This window comes from Lynx canadensis, chromosome D3 (genome assembly GCF_007474595.2).
Source record: "Lynx canadensis isolate LIC74 chromosome D3, mLynCan4.pri.v2, whole genome shotgun sequence".
Classification (NCBI taxonomy): domain Eukaryota; kingdom Metazoa; phylum Chordata; class Mammalia; order Carnivora; family Felidae; genus Lynx; species Lynx canadensis.
This window is the reverse complement of record NC_044314.2, coordinates 29112816-29127476: the sequence shown is the minus strand read 5'-3', so window position 1 is coordinate 29127476 and position 14661 is coordinate 29112816. Positions and strand designations below refer to the sequence as shown.

Here is a 14661-nt window from a genome sequence, read left to right as displayed (position 1 = left end):
TTCACTGCAACCCATCTCAGTGCAGGGTTTAAAGCACCATTTCCCCCCATTAGTCCTGATCCTTTGTTGTGCTTCCCTTTTGTCCACCCTGCCCTTTGATTGTGCAGCTCTCCCAGCAGGGAAAATTGCAGCTGAAATGGTAGAAACAATGAGATCAGGCAGTGTCCAGATGGAGGCACTGGGAACCAGGCACACTTAACTGCATTACTTTCAGCCGGTCTGCCCTGGGTATAAGTGAGCAGGCCCCACCTTTCAACTGCCGGAGTGAAATCCACCCTCCTGACAGTCACATGGCCTTCCCCAAAGGCAGAGTTAATTGGAAAGTGAAATAATTAACAGGAGATGAGAGAGAACTAAGTAAAAATTGCATTGAAGGGGAGTTACCTTGCAAATGCCTTTAGTCCTTAAGTATTTGGGAAAGATTTTTTTGTTGTTGTTCAACACCTAATGCATTTGAGCGCTCCAATTTCCTTATAAGCATTATCAAATGAATGATTGGCAGTTTATTATCTTCTGTGTGCAGCCACATATTTTATCATGGCAATAGGCATCTCAAACATGATTTTGCTTATTCACTCAACAAACATTTATTGGGAACTTTCTGGGTGGTTTGCTTTGTAGTAGGCATAGGGGATAAGAAGATAAATGAGTCTCGACCTCAAAGTACTTACAGTCTAGGAGAGGGAGACAGAAAAGTACACAAATAAATGACACAAAGCATTATGGGGATTGTGATCGATGTCTTTATGAGAGACAATGGTGTTTGCAGAAGGGAATGGCATAAGGAATTAGGCTGCAGGGGGTAACTGTGTTTGAGACAATATGTTATAATATACAGGCCATTAATCTCACTATTGATAAAAAATAAAATATCCCCATAGCAAAATGTGTGTTTCTTCATTTATTCAATAAATGTTTATTCAATAAAAGTGCCTACTACTTGCCAGGTACTGTGCTTGGTACTCGTGTGATGGTGTGTACAGGCTAGAAAGGGAAACGGGCTTTAATTCAATTAATGCACAAATCAAATGTAAAATTAAAACTAAAATAAAAGTACAACAAAGATGACATACCTGTTTTCATGAAAACTTCTAACAGGAGTACTTCTCTAAGGTAGGGGGCCTCCCTACAATCGAGCTGAGATTCAAACGTGAAGAGTAATAATTAAGGATTCTGCTAGGTTCCAAGAAGAAAAAGACGGAGCAATCGAGGGAAACTGGTGGAATCAGAGACCAAAAATTCCAGTTTCACTATGAAGTCCCAGTGTGGACTTCAGTGACCAGATCTAGAAAAGTGTGGGGAGGTGTGGCAAGAAAGTTGGGAGGGGGGGCAGGGGAAACCGGTGACTGTAAGTCCTGCTTTGCTGGAGTCCAAACTAGGAACTCAGATTTTTCTTTTTTTTTGCACTGTAATGTTTAAGAAGTGCCAGCACTAACTCTCAGAAGTGTTCTAGTATGAGTTACCGCTTATACTATTGCACTAAAGAGTGAGAAATTTTGTTTCCAAGCCCTTTTGTAGACCTGTCATCCTGTGAGTACACACACAGTGCCAACTAAAATCTAAAGTACAAATGACAAATTAGCAGAGCCCTGATTCATAAAAGATAAGTGGCATTCAACATTTTATGCCATGAATAAGATTCCCGTATTTTTTAAAAAATGGGACAGCAGCTTATGTCCACAGCAGTAATTTCTAGCAAAGTCAAGTGCAGGATTAGTCTAGATGTTGATGATTAGTGATGTCCCCTAAAACATTGCAAGATGAAGAAAAAGTAAATACAAAAAAGTAAATTTTTGTCTTAATTTTCTCCTAGGCACTTATAGGCTTAGCCTGGGGAGACTGTCTCATGATACTTAAAAAACAGAGTCCAATACTGGAAGTATAAACAGGATTTCACAAAATCAGGGAGGCAGAAAATAACTCTAGGGATTCCAGGAACCACTGTGAAAAAAACCCTACTTGCTTTACTGCATTGAATTTTACCCATAATGCTTTCTGACACCTGTGTTTTGATTCTTAATAGGGACTATAAGCAGTGTTTTCTAATGAAGCGTAAATGCTAGAACATCAATGGCAAATAGGCACAGATAGATGATAGAAACATGGGTAGATACATAGATAAAGACAGATACATATTACAGGTTAAAACTTCCTAAATCCACTAAGCCAACCATCATTTACTTCTCAGTGGAGATATTATCCAAAGCTTTCTTCAATTTACTAGTATTTTCCATTCTTTAACACATCTTAGGATAATGCATCCTGTATGTTTACTGCTTGTGTTTATAAAACAGTACTTACGATAAACTTTGAAGAATGCTTCTTTACACTGCTGGCATGGCTTAAAATCTATCTGCAATAATGTTAGTGTATCTACATTTAAAAAAAAATTGGGTTAATGTCTTGGGCAAGCTGGGTGGCTCAACCAGTTGAGCATCCACCTTCAGCTCAGGTCATGATCTCACGGTTCATGAGTTCAAGTCCCTCATTGGACTCGCTGCTGTCAGCACATAGCCTGCCTCCGATCTTCTGTCCCAATCTCTCTCTGTCCCTTCCCAGCTTGTGCTCTCTATTAAAAATAAATCAACCTTAAAAAAACTTTTAATATCTCAAAAAGACATTCATTAACTACTCCCTCTGTGACTTTGTAGGCACTGGTTATGTCTGGCCTCTAGCACAGGTTCTGCCTTTCCGGACTGAAGGGTCAGTCCTCAGGAAGGTGCCGAAGTCTGGAGACTTTCCTGTAGAATTCATGCTGGGAGAAGCACAGCTGACAGAGTTGGGAGCAGTGATCTTGAGTGACTGTGCATTTTTTTTTGACCCATTTATGTCCACGAGACTCAAGGTTCCTTTTGAGATTGTCCAGGAGTTTTCTCAAGAAAGCTGTCAGTGCCTAACTTGGGTTTCAGGATGCCTCAGCATACTAACTCCCAACACCACACCGCTCCTAAAAGTCAGAAGGGTGGAAGGTCTTTTGGGTTTCTTTCCTACTCCATTTCTTCTTCTCCATGTCCTTGACTGGCTCCCTTGTCTTCACACAGTCTTCAAATTCCCCCCTTAGTTCCTCAGCTTGTGCTGTTTTTCCTTGTTGCAGTGGTTCCCAGTGAACTACTTGTTTGAGCACAGAGATGCTAAACTCCCAGGTAAAGTGCAAACAGAAATGAACTTCAGTAGGAGGAAGCAAAGGAAGGACATGAGTTGGAGGGGAAGCTGGGACAGAAGTAAGAGGCAGCTTGAGTTAGGCAAAGGGACCGGGAAGTTGGGAAGTTCACATTCTCTCCTGGGCTCTGCCACCATAGGCAGGACTCACCATTAGAAAAGTTTCAGCTTTTTCATGCATACAAGTCGGGCTAAGCTAAGTGACCAAGCTAAGTGACCTGCAGGGCCTGTCCTCTATGCTGAGATTGCATTCAACCAAAAGATCGGTAAAAGTTCCTATTGTTAAGGGGGATAAAGATGGTGATCAAAGCATCCTTATTAATGTTCCAAATCTGTGCCACATGTTTTTACTTCTGCAAATGAGAAAACCTTCAAAACCATTCTGGAATTAAAGGTGGCCATTACCAACTTTCAAATAATAAAGCCTTATGACATTGAATTTTAAATATCTCCAACATGCTCATCTTTGTTTCTCTCTCTCTCCTTCTCCACCTGCCCCACCTTTAGGCTTACGAGCGGCCACAGAAACACTCAGCTCTCCACTATGACCCAGGCCTCCCACAGGACGTCACCAGTGACACCTTAAAACCAAAGCACCAGCAAAAAAGCAGCAGCCAGAACCACATGGACTGGTCCACCAACTCTGACAGTGGACCTGCCACTCAGAATTGCTTCATCAGTCCAGAGTCTGGCAGAGAAACTGCAAGCACCAGCAAGATCCCTGCTCTTGAGCCCGTGGCTTCCTTTGCAAAGGCCCAGGGTAAGAAAGGCAGTGCAGGGAGCACATGGAGTCAGTTGTCCAACAGCAGCAAAGATCTGCTCTTGGGAGGCGTGGTCCCATCCCCAGGCAGCCACAGCTCACCAGCCCCACCCAGCAGCTCTGTCGAGTGCAATGGGCTTCAGCCCTTGGTAGATCAAGATGGCGGAGTTGCAAAGGAGCCCCCAGAACCACCTACTATAGGCAGCAAGAAAAAGTCCAGTAAAAAAGATGTGATAAGTCAAACCATATCAAACCCGGACCTGGACTGGGTCAAGAATGCCCAGAAAGCATTTGACAATACAGAAGGGAAAAGGGAAGGCTACTCTGCAGATAATGCCCAAGAGGCATCACCAGCCAGGCAGAACACGAGTTCTGTCAGTAATCCTGAAAATGACTCAAGTCATGTCCGGATTACTATCCCTATCAAGGCACCCTGTCTAGATCCAACCAGCCATAAGAGGAAAAAGAGACAGTCCATCAAAGCAGTGGTGGAAAAGATCATGCCAGAGAAAGCCCTGGCTTCTGGAATCACTATGAGCAGTGAAGTGGTTAATAGGATACTCTCCAACCCTGAGGGAAATAAGAAAGATCCCCGTGTCCCTAAGTTGAGTAAAATGATAGAGAACGAGTCCCCCTCAGTTGGCCTTGAAACAAGTGGAAATGCCGAGAAAGTCGTTCCAGGAGGTCTGTCTAAGCAGCGGAAGCCACCCATGATCGTGACGCCTCCAGCGTGCACAGACCACTCTCCATCGAGAAAGCTGCCAGAAATCCAGCATCCCAAATTTGCTGCAAAACGGAGGTGGACGTGCAGCAAACCAAAGCCCACCAGTATGCTTCGGGAGGCAGTCATGGCCACCTCCGATAAACTGATGGTGGAACCGCCATCTGCCTATCCCATCACCCCATCCAGCCCTCTGTACACCAACACAGACAGTCTTACTGTGATCACGCCAGTCAAGAAGAAGCGGGGGCGGCCGAAGAAGCAGCCTTTGCTCACGGTTGAGACGATTCACGAGGGGACTTCTACCAGCCCGGTCAGTCCCATCAGCCGGGAGTTCCCTGGCACGAAGAAAAGAAAGAGACGACGCAGTTTAGCTAAGTTGGCCCAACTAGTGCCAGGAGAGGACAAGCCCATGAGCGAGATGAAATTTCACAAAAAAGTTGGAAAGCTTGGGGTGTTGGATAAGAAGACCATCAAAACTATCAATAAGATGAAAACACTCAAGAGAAAAAATATCTTGAACCAGATCTTGTCCTGCTCCAGCAACATTGCTCTGAAGGCTAAAGCTCCCCCAGAGACCAGCCCTGGGGCAGCAGCCATCGAGAGCAAATTGGGCAAGCAGATTAATGTCAGCAAGAGGGGAACCATCTACATTGGCAAGAAGAGGGGCAGGAAGCCAAGAGCAGAGCTGCCACCCCCATCTGAGGAACCCAAAACAGCCATCAAGCACCCAAGGCCTGTTTCTAGCCAGCCGGATGTTCCAGCCGTGCCTTCCAACTTTCAGTCACTTGTGGCGTCTTCACCAGCAGCTATGCACCCACTTTCAACACAGTTAGGTGGGTCAAATGGCAACCTGAGCCCCGCCAGCACTGAAACCAATTTTTCAGAGTTGAAAACTATGCCAAATCTCCAGCCTATCAGTGCTCTTCCAACCAAAACCCAAAAGGGAATACACAGTGGAGCCTGGAAGCTGTCTCCCCCCAGGCTGATGGCCAACTCACCTTCCCACCTTTGCGAGATTGGGTCACTCAAGGAAATAACTCTGTCCCCCGTGAGCGAGTCGCACAGTGAGGAGACGATCCCAAGCGACAGCGGCATTGGGACGGACAACAACAGCACGTCTGACCAAGCAGAGAAGAGTTCAGAATCTCGACGGAGGTACTCTTTTGACTTCTGCTCCCTGGACAACCCGGAGACCATTCCGTCTGACACCAGCACAAAGAACCGGCATGGCCACCGGCAGAAGCATCTCATGGTGGACAACTTCCTGGCCCATGAAAGCCTCAAGAAGCCAAAGCACAAGAGGAAACGGAAAAGCCTGCAAAATCGTGATGACCTTCAGTTTCTGGCAGACCTGGAAGAGCTCATCACCAAGTTCCAGGTGTTCAGGATCTCCCACCGGAGTTACACCTTCTACCACGAGAATCCGTATCCCAGCATTTTTCGGATTAATTTCGATCACTATTACCCGGTGCCATATATCCAGTATGACCCGTTGCTCTATCTTCGCAGGACTTCAGACTTGAAGTCAAAGAAGAAGCGTGGTAGGCCTGCAAAAACCAATGACACCATGACAAAGGTGCCTTTTTTACAAGGGTTCAGCTACCCTATTCCCAGTGGAAGTTACTATGCACCCTATGGAATGCCTTACACATCAATGCCTATGATGAACCTTGGTTATTACAGTCAGTACCCAGCTCCTTTGTACCTGTCGCACACACTTGGAGCAGCTTCCCCATTCATGAGGCCAACAGTGCCACCACCTCAGTTCCACACAAGCTCCCACGTGAAGATGTCTGGTACAGCTAAGCATAAAGCAAAGCATGGAGTGCACCTGCAGGGACCTGTCGGCATGGGCCTCGGCGACATGCAGCCATCCCTGAATCCTCCCAAGGCGGGCAGTGCCGGTCTGTCCAGCGGTCGGCTCCACAAGAGAAAACACAAACACAAGCATAAGCACAAGGAAGACCGGATCCTGGGGACCCATGACAACCTGAGTGGTCTCTTTGCAGGCAAAGCCACAGGCTTCTCCAGCCACATCCTGAGCGAGCGGCTGAGTAGTGCGGACAAGGAGCTCCCACTAGTGAGTGAGAAGAATAAGCATAAGGAGAAGCAGAAGCACCAGCACAGTGAAGCCGGCCACAAAGCTTCTAAGAACAACTTTGAGGTGGACACCCTGTCTACACTGTCACTTTCTGATGCCCAGCATTGGACACAGGCCAAGGACAAAGGTGACTTGAGCAGTGAGCCTACAGACTCGTGCACAAAGAGGTACTCTGGCAGTGGTGGGGATGGTGGCAGCACCCGACCCGAGAGCCTGGACGTGTTCAGTGACATGACCCCTTCAAATGACAAGTGGGACAGTGACATGAGCGGGAGTAAAAGGAGGAGCTATGAGGGCTTTGGGACATACAGGGAAAAGGACATCCAAGCCTTCAAGATGAGCCGCAAGGAGAGAAGTTCTTACGACTCCTCCCTGTCTCCAGGTAAGGCTGTGTTTCTCCTCAGACCCGGGCTGTCTTATTATTTCATTGCTGGGCTTTGCACGTCAGGAGTCTGCCATCATTGACACATTGTATTCACTAGTTTGCAGAGAGGTAGGGACCAGGTGGAAATGGGCGTTCTTCACATGTGACTTTGCAGCACTATTTATACACGGGTTACTTGGTATTTACTGCCTTTCCTCTCAGAGTCATTGCCTTGGGATCCATGGGCCTAGAGACAGCCCCAGTAGCTACCTAGACTACAACCACACCCACTATGTGTATGCTTTCTATTAGAGATGCTATGCTTAGGTCCTCATCCAATCTGATGGTGCAGTTTGTTAGTGGCATAAACCCTCTAAAACTCACTAAGAATGTCAGTAAGATCCCAAGAATGTCAATGCTGGATGGGAGCGATATCTAGTTCATCTGGCATGCTGCCTCCAGAAGTCCCACATCCTAGGTGAGAAGTCTACAGCAGAGCCATTGGAAGCTGCCCACCTGTGCATCCTCAAGTGTACCTAATGAGGGAGCCATAGCTCCAGGCTATCTTGTCCTCATTTTGTCCATGGGCATTTGATAAGCTTCCCTGAGGAGACCCCACTCATCATTTCCCCGCATGAAGGGGAGGGAGCCTGGCTGAAAGGTGTTGCAAGCCTCCTGCCCCTACGGGAACTTACTGCTGCATCTCTTGGCATGTCTGCTGGGAGTGGGATTTTGCCCACTGACTGCTAAACTTAAAGTACTGGTTGCTATTAGAAAGAGCTCATTCCTTGTCAGTTGCTGGCAGAATTTCCTTGCTAACGTTCCCACCCACACAGACCTTCCTTGCCACAGAAGCTTGATGCTTCGGCGTAAGTATCCCTTTGTCCCTGTCCAGACATCATGAAAGTGATAAGACTCTTGTAGAACAGAACAGTTGTTTACGAGGAAAACAGCAGAAGCTCCTTTTCTAGGAGCTACAGAAGCTAAAAGGATTTCTCATGCTCCCTCTACCCCCAGATAGTACAAGCACTCTGGCCACAGTCTGGTTTTAAAAGACTAGTCATCTTTATTTCAGGTTTGGGTGTAGTGTTTCTCCTCTGTGATGTGTACCTCTTCCCTCCTGGGTAGTCCATCATGAGTGAAGGTGAGGGCAGTGTATTCATGAGGAATTAGAGTCATTTTTCTAGGCCAGCAGACTTCAGAAGAAATATGATTATGAGTTGGAAACCACTTAAAGATTGCCTCAAATTACCACTAGCTTGTGAGTTGCTGTAGTGGTGGATGTTCTCCTTGGTTAATGAAGAGACCAATTAGCAGTCATGTCTCCTACTGAAGGTGATAAATGGCCCACACTTCATAATTGCCCAAAGTGGATAAATTGCCCAAAGTGGATGTTCTCATCTAAGTTTCTCTGTTTCTCATCATCAGACTTTGTTGAAAGTATTTGTTTTTTTTCTACACAAAGCTCAAATTAAGCCCACCTGGACGGAGTTGCTAGATTAAACTTTTACATGAGAAAAACTATTGCTCTCTTTCAATATGGTGAAATTGATCCACAGGTCCAACACCAGCCGTGGACAGAGGGTTTTCTTCATTTTTGTATTTTCTTGGCATTATTTAGCAAAACAGTAATGTTGCCATGTTATTACTAAGAAGCCACAAGCAAGGATCCTAACTTAACAGACCTGAGAAGCAAGATCTTAGAAGCTAAAATCTCTATCCATCATTGCTCATTAGATTTCTCAGCAGTCATACCAAGATTTTTCTCTGGTTGGACTACATTTCCAGGTGCTGGTTGACTTCATGAAGGTTCCCAGATAGAGATCCATTTCTGATGCCTGTGTGTCTCTGAAGGTGCCCACCCTCTTAGCCATACAGTTCTATCTGGGTTTGCATTCACATGATGGCATTACTTTCTTCAAAATTCCCCTTCCTCTCCCTATCTTCTTATTCATTCTTTACTCTGCCACATCAGGTGAAAAGAAACCAGCATTATGACAAGTGTCATAAAAGAAAGCTGGGTTCAACCTAATTGGGTATTAATTGGGTACTCTGTGATGTAGGACCTTAGGCATGGCATTCTGTTTCTTTGGGTTAGTGTCTACTCATCTGTATCTGACAGGGTTGGGCCAGACCTCTTTCATATAGTATGTTTCAGTTCTTAAAGCCATTTCGCATGCATTTCTTGATGACACCCTGCAATCTTAGAAGAGAGGTATTTTCATTTCTATTTTACAAATACATTGAGGTTCAGAGATCAAGTGACCTGCTTGGGTTTAGAAAGCCATTATTTATGATTTTAAGCCCAGGGCTTTGGCCATCGCATTGCAGCTTGAACACATGCCACCAATAGTTAAGCCAAGTCTAGAACACCGGTCCTGGTCCTCAGCTCAGTACTCATGTATTCCTCTATGGCCCTTCCTCTCAGATACCCATCCATCCCCCAATTACATGCCTTTCCCTAAGGCATCTTCACAGCGATTATGTGATAATTACAGAAGAGAGTAATTAAGGAAAGACCACATCCCTGTATTCAATTCCCAACCAATGAAAAAGGACCCCTAATGGCCCAACCTTTTCTAGACATTAGCCTGGAAATGTCTACCTGGACAGGCTTCCACCCTCTGCTCCTACTGCAATCCAGTTCTTGGAGTTATTTTTGCTACTGCTTTGTGCTTACTCTGTGTTATATTTTTTTCTTCTTCAGCTTTTTAATGAATCATAGTTGTTGGTGGTTTCTATATCTATGAGTTATGTCTGTTGTCCCTACACATTTTGTTGAATATGTTACTGGAGGAGATCAGATTCTCTATCACTCCCCTCCCTTCCAAACCTTGGCCTCATCTCACCTGTATTCCAAATGTCCCCTCTATTTCTGAACCCCAAAAGCATCAGGGACAAAATGCCTTTAGCAGCACTTGGAATTCAATGTCAGAGTTTGTCAAGACTCTCTGAAGAGTGCTCACCTTAATGTGACACACTTGAAGGAACACCAAGTCCCATTAAAAGGTGGAAGGCAGGTGGAGTGAGACTGAGGTTACTGGAGGCATTAAAACCTTTAAGAGACTTTACCTGAGTCGAGGTGTCTCTTCTGTGGATGATACTGAGGGTCCTGCTTGGAAAAAAGTATCAGTATTCCTCACAATTTCTCTCCCTCTACCTTTTCTTTCTCCACTCTGGATTCATTCCCTTAGCATCCCAATGTCCTATTTCACATGAGCTAGTCTTTTCTAAAATAGATATGACATAAATATAGATGCCATTCTTTAGCCTGTTGAGGAGCAGATTTAGGAGCTAAGTCAAGAGAGGACTTTGAGCATTCCCTGAGATCAGAGCTGATGGAAGACACCATATAAATGGAAGTCATTACCATTATGGAGACAGAAATTAGAGACTTCATTTAGCAATAGCAATAGTTGCACACTCCATTTCCTCTTTCCTGCTTGGAAAATCATTCTTTCTCCAACCCCCTTGGCCCAGCAGATGGATGCATTGTCTTGTTAGCCCCCTTACAACACACCTAGAGCTTAGAAGTCACATGGACTCTTTACCATTTTTCTCTATTTTACTCCTTCTGCTTTGTTTGTTTGCTTGTTTGTTTGTTTCAGAAGGCAGTGGATCTTTTGATCTGTTTTCTAAATGGATACCATCTGCTAAATCTCCATTTATAAAAATGCTTGTCTGGGACCAAATAATGGATAAACACTGGGAAGGTGCCATCCACAGATACCCAAAGCTGGAAGGAGCCTGATGGGCCCTCATGTGCACCTTTCTCCCACCAGGCATCACTATCTTTAGTGTACTGACATGCTGCAGATTCCTAGAAGAGCAATCCTGTCCAAGTTTGATAACACATAGTCAGAAGGATGCCACATGCTCTCAAAGCCAACTTCTCCTTAGGTGGTGGAAGAGGTCTGTAGTGTGAGTGATGTTCTCCCCATTCATACCACTTAGAAACAATTTTTGCATATTTTGACCTAATATTATGCTGGGAACTTCAGACATCTTGAGCCCTGCTATCCAGGCTCCCATCTGATGTTGGAGAAACAGTGAAAAGAGTCAATTTACCTATGTTACCTCTTCATCCAATGCCATTAATTAGTCAAGGTAGCCATCCTGAGTCCACAGATGTCAAGTACTTTCCTCACAATGAATGGATGCTGAGAATGAATCCCTGGCTCTCCTCTCAGATGTCAGAATCTTGCCATGTAGGTAGGTAGATTCCCTTGAGCCTGGATGATTCCACCTCTCCTTGTGGCTTCTGCTTTGCCCTTTGCCAGCTCCTCTTCTCAGCGCCATGGGGCATTGTGGGAGGCAGTCTCTGTTGTCACTCATAGGCAGGAAATAGATGCCCAAGCCAAGAATAATACAAAACCCTCCTCCAATCAGGCATCCAGATGAGGAAATTAGCCACATTGATGAAATGTCATGAAAACTATGTAAAAGAACTATGTGTGAGGAATGTTTTCTACAAATAGAATAGAAGGAAGAAGAGGTCTCATGGGAGAAAAAGTTAAGACCAGGAAAAAAGAAAGTGAAAAATAAAAAGATGATGAAGTGCAGTCTGTTTCATCTTAATCCAGGTTGAATTCTGGGTCATCCTGTGGGAGGAAATGAAAGATTAATTAGCTAATGGCTGCTGTGTGGTTTAACAGGATTATGAGCACCTGGCCCAGTCTTGTCTCCTCCACTATTCAGCTGAAAGACCTCTTCATCTTTTTCACTCTGTTTTCCCAAGTGGGACTGTGGTAGGAAAAGTTCTGACCAGATCTCATAGTCTCAGATTCTAAAAGTCTCAAATTTATACAGTGCAGTTTGAATGCAAACATATACGCACATGCATGTGCATAAACATACAGATTGGATAGTTAGGAAGAAAGTGCTCAAGTTATTGGCCAACTTGGCCAATTAACTAGCTGTGCAATGAAATTTCCAAACAGATCCCTCTGGTCTATGTATTAAATTATATGACTCACCACCATTCATCTTTGGCTCCAGCCACTTCCTCTAGCCATTTGATTTAACTTTTCAAAAAAGGTGGAACTCTCCATACCTGACCCCCCACCAACAAGTTAGCTCATTCCTTTTGTGTGCTGAACCCACAGTCATCACCTTCGAAAAAAGATTAGAGCACTTGTGTGACCCATTGCCCAGGAACAGACAGAGCATGTTTGCATTTGTATTTAGACTCAGAAGTAAAAGAATCTTAACAATGTAGTATAAACACCTCATTTTGCTGATGAGTACATTGAGGCTTAATAAGGTCAAGTGACTCACCCAGTGATACATACCTAATTGGCAGAAGAGCTCGAACCCAGAAGCTTAACATCAGGGAGAGGGAGAGGGAGAGGGAGGGGGAGGGGGAGGGGGAGAGGGAGAGGGAGGGGGAGAGGGAGAGGAAGGAGAGGGAGAGGGAGAGGAAGGAGAGGGAGAGGGAATAAAAGAAAAAAAACTAGAAAGGTGAGTTGTGGGAGTGATGTTAAGCTATATGTTTTCTTTTGCTGTGAGCTGTTGTAAAAGGTAAGCATCTATTTGACAATAATTTGGTTTCCAGGCTGTCTCGGGGGACCCATGTTTGGGACTGGAAACAATCTTTGTGGGCTCTGATGGAAGTCATTTTTTTTTCCTTTCCTGTCTTAACAATTGCACATACTTATTTTATTGGGCCTCCCAAGGTTCCTCCTAAGGTTTTCTCTTGGAAACCAGGAATTAATCAAATTAAATGTTGTGACCCATAACTTTCTGGCAATGAAAGAAAAAAATCTTAGATTCCCAGCATCTCTTTTTCCACATTAAAATCAGAAATCAAGCCATTCTGCCTTTGGAGCAAGAAGTCCCCAGGCCATTTATCTTCCCACAGTTGGCAAACGCTCCCCTGTCCTGTTGGAAGTTTTTATTTATACCTTGTGGCTTTGGAGAATTATGCAGATTCAGGTGTGGGTGCAGAGAGCTTACAGTTTCAACAGACTTGGCTTTGATACAACATGGAGCCTTTCTTGCCTAGAGAAATCAATAAAGCATGCTTGCCAAAGACTGGTGTGTCATTGGGGCAGAGATGAGGATGGTGCCTTCAGAAAGACTTTCCAGAAACCCATCTCTTTCACTCTATAAACGAAAAGGTAATGAGACTGAATACTTGCTTGGATTGTGGCATAGGCTCGTGTCAGTATAACACTTAGTACAAATTGGCTGAATTCAAGGGAGTGATAACGACAAGGGAAAATGTAAAAAAGGATTTCTTTGGTGGCTGGTATACACACACACACACACACAGACACACACACACACACATATACATACACACGTTTGGTGCAGTCCTGGGGGAGGAATTCAAGGATTAATAAACTGGATGCTTATGCTCTCAAAGAAATTACAATCCAGAAGTCTCTCCTGTTAATGCAGAGGAGGAAACTGGATGAAGCTGATCTTACAAGACAGGCTATAAGCGCCATCAGAAGCCACAGAGGAAGCGCTGGGGCTGCCCAAATGAGGGTAAGCCACCTCCATGTTTTCAGTACAAGTACAGCAGTGGAATCAGAAATGCTTCTTTGCAGTAGTTGCTATTTAAGATGGGTCTTGATGGATGGAAGAAGCTTTGGAGAGTGGAAATGGTAGAGGACTGAAGGGAGGTGGAGGTGAGGTGGGGAAGCAAGCACAATGTGGAAAGGAAGCCATGTAAACAAAGGTATTTAGGTGGAAGTACCCAAGAAACATTTGAGAAATGGTGTTTACTCCAGTTTTGTTGAGGACAGGATCTGCAGTTGGGGATCATGACAGATAAGGCCAGAAAAGACTGTTGTCCTCATGAGTTAGGGGTTTTTTTTTCCCCTACACTGTGAGGCTTGTGCTTAATGAAGTAGGCAGTGGGAAGTCATTTTTTAAATAGGCAAAAGTCATGAAATGACCAAATTATACTTTGTCTTTCTTTCCTGAACACTCTTTCCCACTAGTCTGGGTTGAGCCAACCTGCTCCATCTTTGGTCTTTCCATACGATATGCTAATTAGCCATGTCTTATTTGGGTTGTGCCCACCACCCTGCTTTCCTTCCCTACCCTAGCGCCCACATTATAAGTAGCATAAAAATATCATTACTCAGGTGAGTCATTCTTAATTCATCTCTTTTCCTCTCTAGCTAAAGTCAAAGATGATTCCAATATGTTGGCCCCAGACAACTGGAAGAGTGGTAGCATATGAACAGAATTACAGAAATCAAAGAAAGAATCTGGTTGGTGTGCAAGAAATTGAGTTGCTAAGGCAGAAGTCAATAGTGCTGTGCAGAGCAAGAGAGAGAATTATAGAGAATAAAGAAAAGAGGGTGGAAGAGAGGACCCTGTGGCTCACCTTAAAGAGAGAAGCAGAATAAGAGGGAATCAGGAAAGATGCAGAGAAGAAATGCTGGAAATGTTGGAGGGAAACCAAGGAGTCAAAGAAGAATGCATTTAAGAAGAATGGGGTCGCCCTTAGGACCAGAAGCTTCAGAGAGTTCATGGGAGATGAGAATATGTATGAACATATCAGTGGTCCTGAAGCAACAGAAATTTTAAATATTATG

General features: G+C 44.5%; 1 protein-coding gene across 1 annotated transcript in view; it reads left to right on the top strand.

Moving 5' to 3' along the window:
• The window catches only part of SETBP1 (SET binding protein 1), a 187943-nt gene that overhangs the window by 70828 nt on the left and 102454 nt on the right, over positions 1-14661 (top strand). Inside the window, exon 3 of the mRNA XM_032595326.1 lies at positions 3667-7126. Within this exon, the coding sequence (XP_032451217.1) occupies positions 3667-7126 (3460 nt within the window). The remainder of the gene's footprint in view (positions 1-3666; positions 7127-14661) is intronic.